The following is a 20,728-nucleotide window of genomic DNA, read 5'->3' on the forward strand; positions in this document are numbered from 1 at the left end:
ATATATTTGGGCAGTGCATCCTTCCGTTGAGTGCTTTTGGGAAACAACATTCCAAACTTCCTTCACAATGAAAATAAATAGGAAAAGCTTCCCAATCTCTGGCATTATTGAATTCAATAGCTAGGACGTTACCATAGAGTTCTCAGCCTCCCACGTCTCATAACTGAGATTAGTGGATTTTTGGTTCTTTTACTGTTCCTCCCACATATCCCATTTTATGTTGACTCTTTAAGAACAACTTGACAAATAGAGACCACTCCAGGAAATTATAGCCATTGAGTTTTTCTATAGTGATTTGAAGGGATGGATTGTCAAGATTGGTTGAGTCTTTTTGTGTATTGACAAAATTTGAGGGATTTTGAGAAGACGGTTTACAAGCCATATTTGCCAAATGCAAACATAGAAGACTTTAAGAACAAAAAAAAGATGAAGACATCAAAGTGATTTTGTAGAAGATGCAAAAAGAACAGAGAGCTCAAAAACTTAATGCTACTCCGATACCATAATGGTCAGAAGCAATTTTGCATTGTTATTCTTTGAATAAGAATCATACACATATATATAGACTTGTTACCAATTCAGGCCGAGATTCTACAACTATTTCTAGCTATAATAAAACTATCTTATAATGAATAATAGTTGACTAATCCGATGGCTAATAACTGGGAACATACAAGGTAACAAAATAACATTTGTATCCCTAGAATTAAAGAATTGTGTTGATTTCTAACAAGAGACATGTAAACAAATTCAAGGGAAAAGCATATTGAAAAAACTAGGAAAATGTTTGATGGGAAATCGAAATTAAATTATTATTCAGTCTCCTAATAAAATGTGTTAAAAGAAAATTTTGAGGTGGACCTAAATTGTTGAATAAAACCCAAAATTCAATAATGGCTTTAAAAAAATAGCAAGTTCCATGATAGGAAATAATAAAAAACATTAACAAAAAACTTACCCCACAGGCACTTCAAGGCTGTCCAACGCAAGCTTTGCCTACCAAATAAGAAGCACAATCATTAAAGACAAACAAAACTACCTTAAAAAGCAAGAGAAAATGATGGTGAGAAATGGCAGTCCCCTTTCAAAACATACAAAAGGTGACAGAAGGATGGTCTGCAGACCCAAAACTTAAGTTAGCGCATTCCGAAGGATTTGACCTCACTTTGTGTCCTTGATATTGAGTTCATTAGATATCAATTCTCCTTTTTTTTTTTCAGGGCATATGCAACTGGCTAAATTTTACAGAAGTCTCTGACACTATGTGCATTGAACTGCATTTCAAGAATTTCATATGCAATGGGATTAGCCTATAAAAATGGCCCACAGGTTTTCCTTTGTCAATAAATGGGTTTAAAATTTTATTGGCTCTTTATTTGTGATTGTATTGAGTTGCATTTTTAGAAATCAAAGTTTCTAAATATTAAGTGCTCAATTTGATACACTTCCTGCTTTCTATTTTTAAAAATAGAAATTAGTAGTAATTTCTATATTAAATATAGCAAATCTTAATAAAAAATGTGAACTTACCTTAAGTTCTTAAAAATTATTTTTTAAATTTGAAATAATAAATTTTTAAAAAAAATTACTATCATTTTCTATTTTTAAAAATAGAAAACAAGAAATACATCCAAATGACATCTCCCAATTTTTGGAGTCCTTATGTATTTATAAGCCAGAATGGATACTACTTGTATACCCTTGATCACTAAGACTATTAAGCTACCAATTTGGTCCAAAAGTTTAAGCTGCTAGGTGATACTATAAGTAGTCGCATCTACTTCAACAATCAATAACCACTAAGCATGGCTGACTGATGTAAATTTACATTAGCAATGCACAAAGGCTACCTTGAAATGAGGACCAGATACAAAAGAGGATGAAAGAAATAAAGTGAAGAGAAAGAGGAGAAAAGTAGCCTACCAGAATGAAACCTAGATTAGCCCTCACGCAATGTTATAAATCATGGCTGTGAGCATTCCAAATCTACTAATGAAAAGGCTAGAGGGCACCAACTTTCTCTACTTTTCATTGATTTTCTGGGATTTTATATTCTTGCTATTCTAAAGAAAAAAGTGTTCAATGTTGTTACAATTATATAAAATAAAGAGCATCTCATTTCATACCGATAATGTTAAAATAGGAACAACCAAATTGCTAAGAGGAAGCCCATAGAAACAAAATTCTCAAATTTCTCCAAATTTTTCATGAGATAAACAAAACCTGAATATATCCTATGAATTTCAGTAATGCATAGACAGCTAGTATCATCAATAACTCCCAAATCCTTGAAGTTCCCAAATTGTTCTAGACAACATATTTTGTATTTCTTGTTATACATCATGTTTCTTTTTAGCAAAGGCAGCTTGGGATTTTCCCCATAATTTGCCAAATAACTCCCAAATACCAAATTATTTCATTGTTGAACCTTTGTGAAACCCCATACAGGTCATTATGAAGCACTCATCCAGATTAATATCCTGAGTAAGAAAAGGTCTGTCCATTACCTGTTGTATAGCAAGCTCCATAAATGCAAGAGTACCAGGCAAGTTCTCTTCTCCAAGTGAGGCCATCTGAAAATACAAAGAGAGATCCATCCTATTAAGTTACATTCGACAAAGCACACATTTTCCCCAAACATTAGAATTACTATTTAATTGAATGTGCAGCAACAATTAATAAAATTGAAATCATATATGCAAATCAATCAACACTAGTCTTTCCCCATAAAATGTGATAGACAATATTTCACTTTTAACACATTACAATTAGTTGCCTTATTGAACATGAAACTGATTTTGCATACATCTCACAAGGATTGTCATGGATGATTCTTGATGGAAACATTTTTGAAATTGGTGAAAACACTACTCATGGGAGGAGGTAGGGTTTACATTTGTTTATGATTCATTCTACACTATGCTCTCTTTGGTTGATGAGAAAGTGAAAGAGACTGAAGTTTCAAATCTTATGTTCTAGGACCTTAGGAACCAAAGAATTTCACCCAGCTCAGCCTAATACCACAAACCTGCACTGTGAAATTGTGGTCTATGGAATAAATAAATGTACTTCCCAACCCAATGGGTCTTTAAAAAAACATATATCGCTGCCCATATATTATCATCACTGTGAGTGCTACTTAGAAAAGTATAAAAAGGACATGTTTCTATATCTCTCTCAAACAAATGTACCCAACATTCAAACACATTTCACAAGTTCAAGCTTATCAAAATGACAACACTATTTATATCTTATCACCACCTCTAAAATCAAATATCCACTGCTTACCCCTATCTGACTTATAGATGGCCACATGGTATTTCTCTTAGCCATTCCCATGTCAACACCCACCCCAAATACACATGTTAACCAACAAAATAATAACTAACAGAAACTAAAACAATTACATCAGGCCAAATGCACAAATAACTTACCTATCGTCCTCTTTTTTTTTAGTGAGATTTTATGAAAATTATACAGCTAGAAGTTTGACATTTTTTTTAGGGTGAGAAAAGTTTGGAGAGAATTATAGGTTGTGAGAAAGAAAATAGAGCAAAATTTTTAGACAAAAAGTACTTATGGTGTTATTTGGATCCACTTATGCGTTTTTTCTCCTATGTTAGAAAAAGGGAACATAAACCTCTTTCAAATGCTCTTTCATTACTAAGCACCTAACAAAAGAGAAGGCGCACACCAGCACACAGAAAGTACACAAAAGCACACTAGAGACCAGAAACAAAAGAAAACAAGACGTGTCAAAGAAGTCTAAAACCTATCCAAGCCATTTAAAATAAAGAGTAAGGAGACTAGCATCCCCAAAGGGTCCCAAGACCATGCATATAGAGATTCAACGCTAAATCAGATCACTCCACATCCTCAACAATCCTTCAGCTTTGCTCCTTCTAACCTGTAGTACCCACAAAGCCGTAAAGCCTTGTTTAACTTCATCATGGAAACTTGTCTAGTGGGATCAATTACGAATAAAATTTGATTGTAAATCCTGCATCAACATTCCCATACCCACAAAGTGTAAAAAATTTCATTTAAAAAAGTAGGAACTTCAAAGTTCTGGATTGAGTTTAAAATCAATAACCATAACTAGTTTTTGTAGCTTAACATGGCATTTAATTGCCCATTTGGAAGCTACATAACAAGGCAATAAGATTGGTTTATTTTAAAGTCATCTCGTTTACTGTGTTGAACTCTTTTTTTATTTTTCCTTTTCTTTTTTATCAGAAACGGAAAGATGTACGAATTATGGATAAAAATACATGAGAAGGATGAGGAGTCCTCCCCACAATTACAAAAACTAGATTAAAAATATGATTGAAACTGCTCCACCATACAAGGAGACCTATACAAAACGGTTTAGTCCACATAAGAATATACAAAGATAGCATTTCCTCAAATCCAGACAAAGCTCCTTTCATTGTTGTCCTAACCCTTTTGATTTACACACTAAATGTCAATTGAGTTTAAATAATATTGAGATGAATGCCTTTAAAAGAGTTAGTAGAAAAGGCCCAAAAAGAGGAATAAAAGTGAAGTATATCCCACAGTGTCTCTAACGACCTTCACTTATCCTCAAAGACCCCAACAATTATCTCTTGCCACACAATCCAAATTGAAGTGGCACAAGCAATATGCCAAAAGGGACTTGCCTCTAATGAAGCTCCCTAAACCCCTATATAAAATGATCATTATGTCACATATACTCAAGTGAAACCCCAATCCATCCTGGCTTGTCTGAATAAACTTTGTCATAGCTCCAAAGTCATCGAACAGTGTAAAAAGAGATGGTCAATTATTTCTCTATTCCCCATACACAAAATACACCAATTAGGACTAAGGTTCAACAATGTAGAAGGGTTCTGTACGTTCTTCTCAACTGCACCATGTCATTTGTATTTGCCTTCTTCTATACCATTAGTCAAGCAAAGGCCTATCCATAGATGAGGCTTTAGATTTCCATAAAAGTTTGGTTGGAGAAAAGGAATTGGATTTGATAGATTGGACTAGGCCATGAAAAATGATTTTACTAAGAATAAGCTAAAAGAGAAAAAATGATCAACCTCTCATATCTAGAATGGATGGACACAAGTACACACGAGTAAAAGAGGGCATGAATCTTTCAAGGTCTTTAATCTCCAAATCAGTGAGATTACAACGGAAATTAAGGTTCACAATAAATATCCAAACAATATGATCTCATTCATACAAATTGAATCATACAAATCTCATAACACTTCCCAATTTATTTATTACGATACAAAAACAAATTTAATACAAATAAATAAAAATTTGAGGAAAGGCAAATGTTATACCTCCCTTATAATTCTTTCCATTCTTCTACTTAAAATCTCTCTCATTCTCCTTACTTTTCTTTCTTTCACAGGTTGTTTCCCTTCCTCCTTAGCTTTTTTTTCTCATTTTTTTCTTAATTATGAAGCCCTTTTTTATGCTAACTTGATCGTGTCTGTGCTATACCTCATCTCGTCATCCAAATTTTTGTTCATTATCTTCATCTCAACTCTTATGCAAGGAGTGACAAACCATTCAAAACTCTTTACTTCACGCCTCTCTCCTCGGGCTACAACTTGGGCAAGTTGGTCTAGTTAATGGTTAACTCAAGCTCAACTTGGATTAAACAACAATTAACCTAAGTTCAACCCATCTGAGGTATTCAACCCTAGCTCAACCTAATCTTATTTCTCTAAGCTCAAGGAGAATTCGAATTGGTCAGGTTAGACTCGAGTTGCATTTATCAAGTTCCATAATTCAAAATCCATCTACAAATGTGTTTTAAAAATTTTTTTCTATATATTTCTATGAAAATTTAAATAGTAAATAGGATAAAAAATCTCAAGATAGCAACAAAAAAATAAAAATAAATTTATGTATCTTTCAAAAAAACGAAAAAGTATGATATAATATAATTTCATTTTTTTCTTAAAAATTTAAAAAGAAAATGAATATTATTATATAAAATAATATACATTATAAATATTAAAAAAACATTAATCAAGTTTGGGTTAGGGTTAAGTTTGTGTTAGGGTTAAGCTCGGGTTGCCAAACTTTGGTCCGAACCTAATTCAAATAGAGTTCAGATTGAAAAACCTAATTCAAGCCCAATCAAGTATTGAAAATGATTGTCTAATCCCGCCCAAACATTAGGTTGGGTTCAGGTTGCATTGGGCCAATTCGCCCTAGGTTCACCCATACTCTCTCCCATAGGAGACTTCCCAAAACCCAACCAATCCAAACCAGATGCAAATTAAAAATAAAGACCCCAAATCAAATAAATTCAAGATTCAGGTCCAAAAGCCCAAATCAAAGGATAAAATTAAAACCGAAAGATTCCTAAGTCATATCAATAACAAGCCAAGCCTAATCGGTCCCAAGGGCCCACAACCCACAACCTACTTTATAATATCAACTCAAATCATGCTTAATTGAACCCAAGCCCAAGAGCTCAAAGCCAATATGCAAAACCCACAAACAAAAACACCCAATGTAGAAATTAAAATGAGTAACTTACCAAATGTTTCTCTCTAGGATAAAGGACAAGGAAGTGAGGCGGTGTGGATGGAGGTTGCCACGGTGGTGAGGCGAGGATGATGGGATTACGGTGTGCAGTGGTGGCGTCAGAGTGATGTGAGATTGAAGGAGGTGCGGTGGCGGTCTGGACTGTCTGTGGCAGCTAAAATGGAGGAGAATGGTCGGCCGCCGATGGTGGTCTCTGGAGGTGGCAGTAGCGAAGGTGTAATGAGGGGAGGCCGCGGCGGCGCGTGGAGTGGTGATCGCCGTCCAGGAGTGATGGGGTCGGCGCGTGGCCGCTGGTATGGAGAGCAGGAAAGAAGAGAAAAAGAAAGAAGACGAAAGAAGAGGTCCAACAGACGGGCAGATTTAGGAAAAGTCAAATGGGCAAATGGGTATATGGAAATGGGCTTGGATTTTTTTATCCTTATCGGGCTTTGAAGCTCAAGATGCAAACCTAAACTTCAAACGACACCATTAAGCTTCAAGTTATGAGCAAGGATGAAAATATCGGTGAAATATCGGTTTGGACAATAAAAAGGCCCTATTTTCCTCTGCCACTCTCAATCCTCGCAGGTACTAATCTAATCATGTTATGAATATTTTTTTTTTCAACCCCCGTTTGATTCCCAAGAAAATCCATCCCCCATTCGATTTCCGGGAAAATTCATCCTCGTTTGATTTCCAAGAAAATCCATGCAAAACCCCAAAGGAAAACCAAAAAAATTGCTGTTTTTTTTTGCTCCCTGTGTTTTCTGGATCTGTTCTAGGGGTCTCTTTGCTTTTGTGCCATTGGATTTATATTTCACGAACCCCAAATTCACGATTTTTGAGCCAGGCTGAAAAACACAACCTTTGCCTGCAAATCATGATCAGATTACCAAATAGCATCTTATGTTTTTTTTAAAAAAAAAAAAAATTGAACATATTTTGTATCCTGTGCGCGGGCTGGACTGGTAGGAAATATCGGGGAATTTCCCGAAAAATCGGTTAAAATACCGATAAATACCGAAATATCGGCAATTTTTTCGACAATTACGGCAATTTCCGTCGACCGATAATCGGTGACGAATATTGTGTCGGAGCCGGCCGATAAGCGATGTTTCTCCGAAATATCGCCGAAATTTTTCGACATTTCAATCCTTCTTATAAGGCCATAGGTAAATTTTGGGGTCTACAGCAGTGCAATCCTTCTAAACCCCAAGAATCACCTCCAAAAAAAGGGGTGCAAATCAGAAATCCCATATAAAATCGGGCCCTTGGCAGTGGTTTCTGGGTTAGAAGGAAATACCTGGACCGGAGAGACAACCTCCACCTCCCTCAGCCTTTCCGGCATCTGCCCTATTCATATCTGGGCAATGAACATACTCGCCCCGGCAGACGGCGGTTCTTGATCCTTTGAAGGGCTTGCTGCTTCTGGTGGGGCTATACACCCTCTCTCTCCTTCCCAATCAACCTCTCCACCTCCATTGCAGGACCTATCTTCTGAATAGGGCTTTCTCTGAAATCCCTCCGAACTCTAGGGAGACAATTCTTGAAAGGAATCGAACCTTTGAAAGATGGCGGCAAACTTCTCTTGCGAAGACTAGGATTGTTGGAGATGGCCTTCCCACATCCTCGTCCACTGTCCTTTTTCATTTATTTTATTTTTTTTTAATAAATTGAATTTTTTTTTTTTTACTTTTTGTTTTAATGAAAATTCTAAAGAAGGTTTGTTTTAATGATTTATAATATTCACTTCTAATGATTTTTTTTTTTAAATATAACCTTTCATTTCCATTCTTCTAGTTCTCTAATATAATAAAATTACAAAATTAAATTTTTGTATCATTATTTATATATCATAATAATTATTTTTTATTTATTTTAAATTATAAAATTGAAATTAAAATTCTAAATAAATTCTTTTTAATTAATAAAGAGAAAGCAAAATATATTTATGGGAAAGTGTACAATCATACCCTAAAACCCATATTAATGGCATGATAGTCCTTTCACACCTCAATTTCAAATATTAAAATTGAAATGATTTAAATAGCATTTTACAGGGATTATCAATTTTCAGATTATTGTTTAACGTAAGTTAAAATATACTATATTCTTAAAAAAACTCAACTTAAAACAAAATAAATAAAATTAAAAAAACTAATACATGGAACACTTTATTATTAGATCATGTCTATTAAATTATTTGCCTAAGACAAAAATGGAATAATAATTGTTATTAAAAACATAGACCGATATGGTACTATACATAAAGGACTAGGTCATAGTACACCATCGTAGTAAATCATAAAGAGAAATAAATAGAAAACATGCCTAGATACATTATAATGCAATGCAATGAGATTTTAGTTTTTACTTATTTATTTTTATTTTATGTTTGGTCTATTATAAAAATCAAATCAAATAACATGTACATATTAAAGCTCACACTTAATGAGAAGCCTAATGATCACTTTAACAAGGATAAACGAAAATAACAGCTAATAATTTACGATTCATCAAAACCCACTTTAATAATTTTTCAATAAAATAACCTAAAATAATCAAAATATGTTATAAAAAAACACTCTATTTTCAAAATAAATTTTTTTTAAATAGTTTTCAAGTCTAGCAAAAAAAACTATTTTTAGAAACGCTCTATTATTATTATTATTATTATTATTATTATTATTATTATTATTATTTCAAAATAACTTTTCAAAAAATGGGTTTATGACAAAAATATAACTTTACCAAATGGGTTGTACAACATTAGATCCATTGATAGAGATCATCATCATCAAAAGAAATCATTACCAAACTCATGACTAAAATTCATTAATATAACAAAACTCAATGCTAAAGTCAACAAATAAATCTTCGGATCTCGAGAAATCCATAGAACCACAAGCATACAACATATCACAGATCAACAACCCAACCAAATCACCACAATCATAGTCTCAATTCAACCAAGCTGCCTGCTTGCAGCAAGTTTTGGAAAATGTATGGTTTGTTTGGTTGCAGCAAAAGACACATCTCATGGAGGAAAAAACAAAGGAGCAGAGGAGGGGGTAAGGGTAAAACTGATACATCATAAGCTAACGGGAAAAAACATGAGATAGAGAGAGTTGGAAAGTGGGATTCTCAACCATCAAACAACAATTTACAATGAGGGAAAAAAAAAAAAAAAAAAAAAAGACAAAGAGAGTTGGAGAGTGGGTTTCTCAACAATCAAACAACAATTTTTAGGGAAAAACAACGTTTTCATATGCTAATATGAAAATATTAGTAAATCCTGGGCAATCAAACAACGATTCTAAGATAGGTTATATTTTAAGGAAAAGTATGTCTCATGCTGATTTGAAAATATTAGTAAAATGAGAATCCATCCTTCTATAATTTAAATTGTATGTTGTCATGTCAAAATTTTTTGAGTTTTATGTTTTTTTAACCGATGTGTCTTTATATTCCCATTTTACATTAAGAGTATATTTGAAAATGATTTTAGAGAACGTTTTTAGTATTTTAATACTTAAAAGATAAAAAATTTAAAGTACTAAAAAAATTAAAAACACTTATTATAATTACTATCAAATACATTATAACTAAGCCTTCTATATGTGTATTTGAACTTGCCAATAGTGAGTTTCCGTGGAATAGATATTTGTCATATGGTTAAAAAATTGAAAATAATTTTAGAAAACCCACAAATCCTAACTTCTATATCTTCTGCCTCCCCCTCTCATCCCTTACAACCCATAAATTGATGAACTCTAATCTCTACTTCTTATCTCTCCTCATTTTTTTTTAAACCTACACACTAATTAACCCTAATATTTGTCTCTTTAGATTAAAAAAAATCCTTAAAACACATAAACCTTAGGGTCTGCTTGGGAAGTGTTTTTTAAAATGGTTATGGAAACAATTTTTTGTGTTTTCATAAACAAATTTGTGTTTGGGAACTAAATTATAAAAATAAAATAAAATAAAATAAAAGTAAAAAAATAAAAAAATAAAAATCATGTTTGGTTGAATTAGTAAAAACAGTTTTTAAGAACAAGTACAAAAAATGTTGGGAATTATCGTTGTTGTTTTTTAAATTGAGTGTTTCTTCAATTAACTTCATATTGTAAATATATAAATATTTTTTACATTCACATTTCATCAAAAAAAAAATGTTCCATTTTGAATTTTTTTTGCATTAATTTTATTTATTTTTTAAAACAAAGGATTACTTTGTACGCTTGTCTAACTATGTTTGTTTGATTTCAATCATCGGGAAAGGTCAAAATATCAAAAAATGGTAAATATCCATGATTGAATTTTATGAAGATAAAATTTATGATATCAAACAATAATGCATCATACTTGGAAACTCATGATCTATTTATGTAATTAATGATATTAAGAATATAAGTAATAATGATATATTTATGATAATTTTTTGTTTAAAAATATTTATAATTTCATTTAAAATTTAATTTAATTTTATATTTAATTATTATATAAAAGATAAACCATCTTAAAGTAAATCAAACTAATTTATTTATTGAAATTTATTAATCTTTACTAGTTTACATATATAATATCCATATATATTACTACTTTAACACCAAAATTAAGATCAAATACCTATTCATTTCTTTTATTTTTTTGGGTCCTCTATCTCCCTTATTATTTTTTGGGATAACCGATTAAAATGGACAAAAATCCCTCAATATTATAAAACTAACCCCCCACTTTTAATAGCCTCCAAAATGACCCAATCTGGACAAAAATACCCCTCAGCAACATCAACTCCTTTTTCCCTCCCATTCTAATTTTATTTCCCTCCATTCACCTCTTTTTTATTATTTCTTCCACTTTCTCCTTCTTTTTTTCATTTTCTCCTGTTATTCTGTTTCTCTCTTTTCAGTGCATTTCTTCAAGTCTCACACATAGTTTCTCTTCAAATTTCTTCAACTTAAAGCGCTTTAAGTTGTGGTTGGATAAACAGTGTACGTTTATTTTTTTTTCCATATTTTTTTTCCATATTTTTTTCTTTCATGTTTTATTTATTGAATATTTTCAAACATTTAATGAGATGTAGTAAATATTTAAATAAGTTTGAAATTGTTATAATTTTTTTAATATCATTTACAGCCATGAAAAAATGGATTAAAAGAAGGAAACAATCAGCTTAAAAAGTGTAGTGTGGAGAAACATTGTCCATATGGAAAAATCAAATGATGGTAAGTAATAAAACTTATGAAATTTTATGATGGTTTTGGTATTGTTTGCATATTTGTTCTTTATATAGATGTAAATATATGTGTTAATAACGTTTTGATATAATATATAAAGTTATATTTTTTAGTTATATACTAAAACCTTACGGATATTAAGTTGAACTTGACGTGTGTTAAGTTGAACTTGACGTAAGTTAAGATTGTATATAGTTATTTTATAGTAACATTATATTATTGTTATTTTATTTAATTATACTCAATTTGAGTTGAATCATTTGCAAATTACCCTTGACATTAAATGAATTACAACATAACCAATCTTTTAGTAAATAAATATATTTTTATTGTTTAAAATAGTTTAGAGTTAAAATGTATGAATTTATTTAATAACTATATACATTGTATTTCTATAGCATTATTGGTATTATTTGATGTAGTAAAGATGATTAATAATGTTATTTATTTGTTGATTATTAAAAAAATAAATATGTGTAATGAAATAATATGTATTTAATAATGAATGAGTTTTTTAAAATTAATACCTACTTATTGGTGCCAATGCTATGATGTAACTAAAAAATATTCTAATATTGTTTGTTGATGTCACTAATTGAATTATTTTGTTATTTCAATGGTTGATGAAGTAGGAATAATGCTTTTATACGAAGGAGAATGGGTACAAGATGGAAATGCTTTCTATTTCGAAGGAAGTAAAGGTAAAGGCATTGAGATCCCGAAAACTATATCATATAAAGAGTTATTAGGGGTTGTCCACCATATTCTGAAGCTAGATCCAACGAATTGTTTTCTTTCAATGAAGTATGTATTCAATGCCAACATACCCACAAGTCCTATACAACTAAATGATGATGGGGATGTGAAATTCTTTATTGGTTTAAATTGTACAAATGGTAAGCTGCCTGTTCCAGTGTGCATCACAGTTGAAAAGCGAATTGATAATCACAATCAGAAATCAATTTGCAATTCTTATTCTGAATGTCATATGTCTTCTAAGATTGAATGGGGACTCAATGTTATTGCATAAAAGTAGACACATTCATTGTGATTCAGTTGAAACTCTTACTATTGATGGTGAAAATGGATCAAGATTTCAAAATGAGTCACTTGAAGGGTATAAAGTTCATGATTGGAACATGAATGAGACTGCAATTAATGAGGAGGATTATAGGATGAATACTAACCCTACTAATAATAAGCAAGTGACCAAATTGGCTCATTCAAAACTGGTTTAGCTCAGAGTGCAGAAATCTTGACCATGATTGATACAAATGATGGTTTCATATATGACAATCCCACTATAATCGAAGATGTAGCAAATGAAAAATAAAACATGATGCAACAATCTATAGTTAGTGGAATTAGTGATGACCATCTAGAAGAGCACCAAATATACTTAAGTAAGAAAGAATTACAAAGAAAGTTATATACGATGGCTCTGAAAAGGAAGTTTGAGTTCAAAACAACTAAATTCACTACTAAGTTATTGCTTGTTGAATGTTTTGATAAAGAATGCAAGTGGCGAGTTCGTGCTACCAAGTTGGGGATTTCCAATATGTTTCAAATAATGAAATTCTATTCAACACACACTTGTCGGTTAGATATGATGTCTCGTGACAATCGACATGCAAGTAGTTGGTTGATTAGTGAGAGTATAAGAGAAACATATCAAGGGGTTGGTTGTGAATTTCAACCAAAAGACATTGTAGCAAACATTCGAAAGCGGTATGGCGTTCAAATCAGTTATGATAAGGCATGGAGAGCCAGAAAACTTGCTCTAGGTTCTACTAGGGGATCACCTGAGGAGTCTTATAGCACTTTACCATCCTATTGCTATGTTTTAGAGCAAAAAAATCCTGGTACCATTATTGATATAGTTACTGATTGTGATAATCAATTCAAATACTTTTTTATGTCGATTGGTGCATCTCTTGCTGGGTTTCACACATCAATAAGGTCTGTGGTTGCAGTTGATGGGACATTTTTGAAAGCAAAGTACTTAGGGACTTTATTTATTGCAGCGTGTAAAGATGGCAACAATCAGTTATACCCTTTAGCCTTTGGCATTGGTGATTCAGAAAATGATGCCTCATGGGAGTGGTTTTTACAAAAACTGCATAATGCACTTGGACACATTGATGATTTGTTTGTGATATCAGATCGACATGGTAGCATTAAGAAAGCAATACATAAAGTATTTCCCCATGCGATGCATGGTGTTTGCACTTACCACGTTGGACAAAATTTGAAGACAAAGTTCAATAATCCTGTAATTCATAAGTTGTTCCATGATGTTGCCCATGCTTATCGTGTTTCAGAGTTTAATTTTATATTTGGGCAACTAGAGATGATTGACCCAAGAGCAGCAAGATATTTGATGGATATAGGAGTTGATCGATGGGCACGTTCATATTCTACCGGAAAAAGATATAATATCATAATGACAGGGATCGTGAAAGTCTTAATGTTGTGTTGAAAAATGCTAGAGATCTTCCAGTTTTGCATTTGGTTGAAGAATTGAGAAACTTACTTCAAAAATGGTTTGTGACTCGTCAACAACAAGCAATGTCAATGTCAACTGAACTTACCATGTGGGCTAATGGAGAACTTCGTTCGAGGTATAATATGTCAGCAACATATCTAGTGGAACCCATCAACTCCAAGGAGTGTAATGTTAACTATGCTGGCATTAGTGCTCAAGTGAATTTAGACACTCGTTCATGCACATGTCGACAATTTGATCTTGATCATATTCCATGTGCACATGCTATTACTGTTTGTAGATTTTACAACATTTCATGTTACACTTTGTGCTCCAAGTGTTTTACTACTAAAGTATTGTTATCTTCATATTCAGAGTGTATTTATCCAACTGGAAATGAAATAGATTAGGTAGTACCTAATCATATTCGTGACAAAGTTGTGTTACCACCTAAAACGAGACGCCCAACAGGAAAACCAAGGAAAGTAAGAATTCCTTCTGGTGGAGAGGGCAAGCGCACATCTCGTTGTAGTCGATGTGGTCAATATGGGCATAATTGGAAAACATGCAAATGACCAATCCCTTGATATCATGATAGCTTTGGCACTCTATGAACTTGCATGAAATAAAAATTGTAATAGTGAGCTTTTTTGTTTTTTTGGTACCTATGTGAACAGAAATGAAAGTTACTTTTTCATATAAGGTGATAGGATAAGCACATAGATGAATATTGTAATAATGATCCCCTTTTTTTGCATACCCATAGAAATTGAGATATTTGTTACTTTTGTACATATATGTTATGATGAGTTATGTATAAAGTATGAATGAAAATTGCATGTTTATTCTCAAATTATGGACTCAACTGTTCTCATGTTTATTGATAAGGAACTTGACAATAGTTAAGTTCAGGTTTTGTCTGAAGACTGTAAACTTAACTACCTTCAAATTTGTACATAAAACAACTTGACAATAGTTATTTAGGTTTTGTTTGAAGACTGTAGACTTAAAATACCTTCAAGTTTGTACATAAAACAACTTGACAATGGTTAAGTTCAGGTTTTATCTAAAGACTGTTGACTTAACTGCCTTCAAGTTGGTATATAAAACAACTTGAAAATAGTTAAGTTCAAGTTTTGTCTAAAGACTGTGGACTTAACTACCTTCAAGTTTATACATAAAATAACTTGACAATAGTTAATTTCAGGTTTTGTTTAAAGACTGTGAACTTAACTATCTTCAAGTTTGTACATAAAACAACTTGACAATAGTTAAGTTTAGGTTTTGTCTGAAGACTGTGGACTTAACTACCTTCAAGTTTGTTCATAAAACAACTTGACAATAGTTAAGTTCAGGTTAAAATGGCAACTGTAGACACAACTTCCTATGAGTCTATAGAAGATCAACTCGATACCTGTTAAGTCCAGATTAAATATGTTATTCTGGAATAGACTTCGACTTAATATTTGTCAAGTTTATTCACAATTAACTTGATAGTAGTTAAGTTCAAGTATTCTATTAAGACTGTGGTCTTAACTACCTTCAAGTTTGTACACATAACAACTTGACAACAGTCAAGTTTAGTTTAAAAGGTCAATTGTATACATAACTATCGAACAACATTCATCAAAATATCCAAGTATATATATCAAGTTGTCCAACTACATTTATCAAAATGTCTAACTACATATATGAAGCTATCCAATTGCATTTAACAAACCATCCAACTACATTATCAAAATGTGAAATATCAACATGAATTCATTAGATAGGCAAGTATTTCATATAAAATAACTTTGCTGCCATCTTTTCCCGAAACCAGTCCATTCGAGCACTTGTTAATGACTTGAATGGATGGTTGTGCATTAAGTATTCAACATATTTGATAACAAACATGCCACAATCACCACTGCATGGTACACAAATAATCAATGTTAGGGCTATTATTAAGGATTAAGTGTATAAGATATGAAAGTAAATTTAAGATCACTTACTCATTTTCTTGTTGAGGAATATCTTGCAGCCGTTCAATTTCCCATTCCTGGTAGTTAACTTTTGTGTCACCATGAAACCCATAATATGCTATTGCATTCAATATCTACGGCAACAATTTGGCTAATGGTTTAATGGCAACTTGCAATCTTGCATTATTGTTGATGCCCATCAATGAGTCATATACATATATAATCCTTCGATGAAGGTGGATAACTCCTAATACCTAGTGACTAGCTCGAACATTGATAAAGACATACATTATGTCAACATCAGGCCATTTGACAAAATAACGAGGCTGCAAACCATTGACATAATCAATAAGAATGTCATTCTTTCGTAATTTGAATTGGTTCCATTTCTTGTCATTCTTAATCCATCTTGCTTGAGCATTTTGCTACATAGAATAAAGTTAACATACATAAATAAATAACCAAGATCATAAGATTCATTATTACAAAAAATTAAAAATAATAACTAAAATTCAAACTACACATATCCAAAACATAGTATCCACTATGGTAAACTTTTGGGAAAAAATATGAGGATTTTCTATTCATCGCTTCAGGAAAAAAAAAAAAAAAGGCAACATCAATGTGCTAATAATTACAATAAAGTAAATTAGTTATATTATTTGGTTGTAAGCTGAACATAATAATAAATAAAAAATAAAAACAAAATGCATCATTTACAAACCGTGTCAGCAAGCCATGAACCATGATTAGACAGTGATTGAAACAATTTTTTTATCTATATGCATGTAGTCAATGTCAATTGTGGACCTTTGACATAAAAATAAAATAAAAATATTAGTAATTTTATAACTTGTGAAGAACACAAATTTACAAGTATGGATGTATACAACTCACCCTTGGTCATCACTCATCCACTTTTGAAAGGACTCTAATGCTTCTTCAGAGGTTGGACGCAAAGGATCAAATAAAGTTAATGGTTTCTCAATCTTTTTTCTTAGTTTCTTTCTCTTGGTGGGATCTGTAAAAGGGTGTTGCAAGATATGAGACTTTTTAATCTCACGTCTTCGCTTAAAAATGGCAGGAGATAGATGGTGAGGTATGACATATACTGAAAACTCGCCCGTCATAGTTGGGGTACCAAACAACTTGGCAATATCAATAATTGGATCATCATTAGAGTAATCATCTTTCAACTCATTAGTCATGTTTTTTTCCGCAAGCTAAAGGTTTCTAGAAGCTTCCATACCAATGTTCACATCCATGGGAATGTCATTCCTCTCCACTTCATCATCTATAACATCCTCAAAAATTCCAGTCTGTCCTTTTCTTTTGTACTAGATTTTCTGAATCTAGTGTCATGCATACCATGTTCCTCATTCGAACTCTCAACCTAAAATTGCATACACCACCCAATAAAAATAAATAAGAGAAAACACAAATGTCAAAACATTGAAGTATTAGAAAATTTAAACAAGTAAACATGTCACTAACTTCTAATAAAAGTTGTTTCAATTCATCCATCTTCAAGTTGAGTCCTTCAATTTCTTTCTTTAGATGATTGAAATTTAACTCTAAGCTTTGTCTGAATTTCACAAACTCCATCCATAATTTCTGCACATATTGCACATAAATGAAATAAAAATTTAACACTTACAATATATATATATATATTATGACAAGTTTGTTCACTTTGAAATAACACATTTGTTAAATTTAGGTTTTTTCACGATCCCTACAAACTTAACTTCCTATAAGTTTATTTATAATAAACTTTACACTAGTTAAGGTCAGGTTCCACATGTTAATTATGGAGTGAACATCTTATATTAAATAAAGTACCAAAAAAAAAAAACATGCATGCATTATTTATGATGGCTAAGTTTAGGTTAAGTTACCTCTATTGATGGGGCAACTGCATCATTTGTTGTTTCTTTTGCCGTTGCAGCAGTAGTAGCAGCAACATATACAATAGTGTCAGATGAGCTTTTTTCATGCCTTAAGTCATCCTTCTTGGCATCTTGTGAGGCCTCTGATTGGTGCAACATTTCTGTTGAAGCTCCTTGTTTATCTACATGCTTGTAATAGTTTTGTTGTTGCTCCTCTAAAGTGGGTGTTAGAAGCGAATGAAAAGTTAACTACAAAGTCCAAATCAAATATAATTATTAATAAACAATAATACAATAATATTTATAATTGCATTCTTAAAATTTAAAGGTAAAGAATTACTTACATGAGGCTCTAGAAAGACATTTTCAACCTCAGTAGATCTTGGAGCACTTGTTGCACTCCAATTTAATATTCGAGGATAGCTCTCAGATACACGAGTGGCATATTTCAATCCAATAAGTGGAATAGCCTCATATGCCCAAACCTGGAAGGCATATGGAAATCCAACAAGACTATATGCTTCAACTGCAGTTTCTCTCTTTGCTTTCTTCTTATCTTGGTATTTGGATACCCGGTTCTCCAAAGCTCTTTGCAAACCAAATAGTGTCCTCTCATAACAAATCCCCCCACCCCCATGGATACTTGTTAAAAGCCTCCAAATTATCAATCAAAGCAACCCATTCCATATCTATTAAATTTTTCCCTTCTTTCCCAAATAAAACATGCTCTAAAAAATACAAAAGTGCTAACTTTATCACCTCTTCATCTTCAAATTCTTTTTTTTTTCTTATTCTTTTCCTCTCCTAAAGAAAGAAAAAACTTTCTCCAACTCATCATTACGCACCTTGTTTTCTCCTTTAAAGTATGTGTCCCTTATTTGTAATGATTTTTTATCACATTTTATAATAGGACCAAAACTCAAGCCCGTAATTAATGCAAACTCTTCTTCACTAAATCTTAAGCCCTTTGACTTTAATAAAATCCATATTTCATTGTCTTTTTTGGTTTCACATTGATGTAACAACAATTGATGAACAATTTGGGCTGAAAATCTAAGTTCAGGAAGGAGTAAAAAATGACCAAAACATGATTTTCTAAACATCTCCAATTATGGTTCAGTCAATTTCTTCTTAATATTTTAAATGGCTACCAAGTGAAACAAACATGCAATTTTTCCAAGAAAGTACTCCTCTTTAGGTATTTTAGATATAAAAGATAGGAGAGGGAGAGGAATGTCAATCTGCAAGATAATAACAAATTGTAAAAATATCAATATAAATTGAGCAAAATTATATTATTAAACTTATCCAACTATGTTAAATCCATCATTTCGTATTACTTCTTAACATAGACTTTATTTTCCTATTATTTAAGGATGTCATGTCAAATGCTAATATTCTAAAGATATTATTTTACTAATGCAATTGAAGCTATTACATTTTACTAAGTTGTAGCTACAAAAAATTGCAGACATTATTCTAGTGTTTATTGAAATTTGAAACAAAACCAAACCATTTTGAAATTGCAACTTGTTGACAATGAACTTGATAGCAGTTAAGTTCAGTTTTTTCTTAACATATATATTTAAATCAAAATTCTAAATATTTTGATAAAATAATTTCATAAAAATTATATTCAAATACATTATAAATTCATAACAAATAACTTCATTACACAAAATTTCAAAAAAATTTGATGGTAAACTTGATAGTAGTTAAGTTTAGTTTTTTCTAATCATTCAAATATTGCTTTAAACCTTGGACTATAACCTCACTGAGAAAATTTTCAACAATTAGATTATCAATTCATGAAAAATAAATTCATAAAAAAAATGATAATCGATTAAAAGGGATAAAATTTAAAAATCAAAATCAAAATCAAAATTTCAGGTAGAAAATTAATGCTTACTGAATCAGTTGATTTCTTCTCATTTTCTGATGACGATGATGAGGTTTCAAAACCTTGCTTTCTTTCATTTCTCTTTTTTCCCAAAATTTTATACCTCTTCTGTTTCATATTTTTCATCATCGAATTTTTTTCTTGCGCCATTTTCATGAACTGAATCAACACACAATATCAGAAAGATGAAAAATAGGGTTTGATTTTTAAAAAAAAAATGAAAGGAACCAAAATAAGAAACTTAGGGTTTCTTCTCATTTCATGGATGAAGATTCATATGTACAGTTCGAAAAACTGAAATCAAAGAATGAAACAGTGAAACTTACTTTCTGTTTTTTCCTTGTGTTGTGTTGCCTTTTTGTTCTCTTGCAATAAACTGAAAAGTCCTTCGTGATTTCTTTCTTGTAGGTTAACAGATGGAACAAATGGGTTTACAAGGTAAGGAAGAGACACAGCACAGGGAAAATTTGGAGTTTGAGGGAAAATGGACTGAAAAGATAGATGAGGGGTATTTTTGTCCGAGTTGGGTCATTTTTGAGACTTAAATAGGTGGGGGGTTAGTTTTGCAATATTGAGGGATTTTTGTCCCTTTTAATCGGTTATCCCTTATCTTTTTAGTTATTTGTCTTTTCTTGTTTTCTATTTCTTTTCTAGAATCCAAACTTTATTTATTGAGGTTGAATTATTCTTCTTTTCTAAGATCAAAACATTACTCGAGACCA

At 31.8% G+C, this 20,728-nt stretch overlaps 2 protein-coding genes across 3 annotated transcripts in view; one reads left to right on the top strand and one right to left on the bottom strand.

Annotated features, from left to right (window-relative positions):
- Positions 1-8,154, bottom strand: part of LOC100855243 (tRNA-specific adenosine deaminase TAD2) — a 68,733-nt gene extending 60,579 nt beyond the window's left edge. The window contains exons 1-3 of one of the 2 annotated variants that reach the window (XM_010658443.3): positions 7,829-8,154; positions 2,508-2,573; positions 959-996 (exon numbers count right to left, since the gene is read on the bottom strand). In XM_010658443.3, the coding sequence (XP_010656745.1) occupies positions 959-996; positions 2,508-2,573; positions 7,829-7,873 (149 nt within the window). In that variant the 5' untranslated portion in view covers positions 7,874-8,154. Of the gene's footprint in view, positions 1-958; positions 997-2,507; positions 2,574-6,538; positions 7,142-7,828 lie in introns of those variants that run through there. The other variant, XM_010658445.3, reaches the window with a different exon arrangement.
- Positions 8,155-13,203: 5,049 nt separating this feature from the next.
- LOC109123386 (uncharacterized) lies at positions 13,204-14,247 on the top strand. The gene has a single exon (XM_019222942.2). The coding sequence runs from the start codon at positions 13,204-13,206 to the stop codon at positions 14,245-14,247; it is 1,044 nt and encodes a 347-aa protein (XP_019078487.2).
- The last annotated feature ends 6,481 nt before the right edge of the window (positions 14,248-20,728 follow it).

The sequence above is a fragment of the Vitis vinifera genome, chromosome 11 (assembly GCF_030704535.1).
Source record: "Vitis vinifera cultivar Pinot Noir 40024 chromosome 11, ASM3070453v1".
NCBI classification, from domain to species: Eukaryota; Viridiplantae; Streptophyta; class Magnoliopsida; order Vitales; family Vitaceae; genus Vitis; species Vitis vinifera.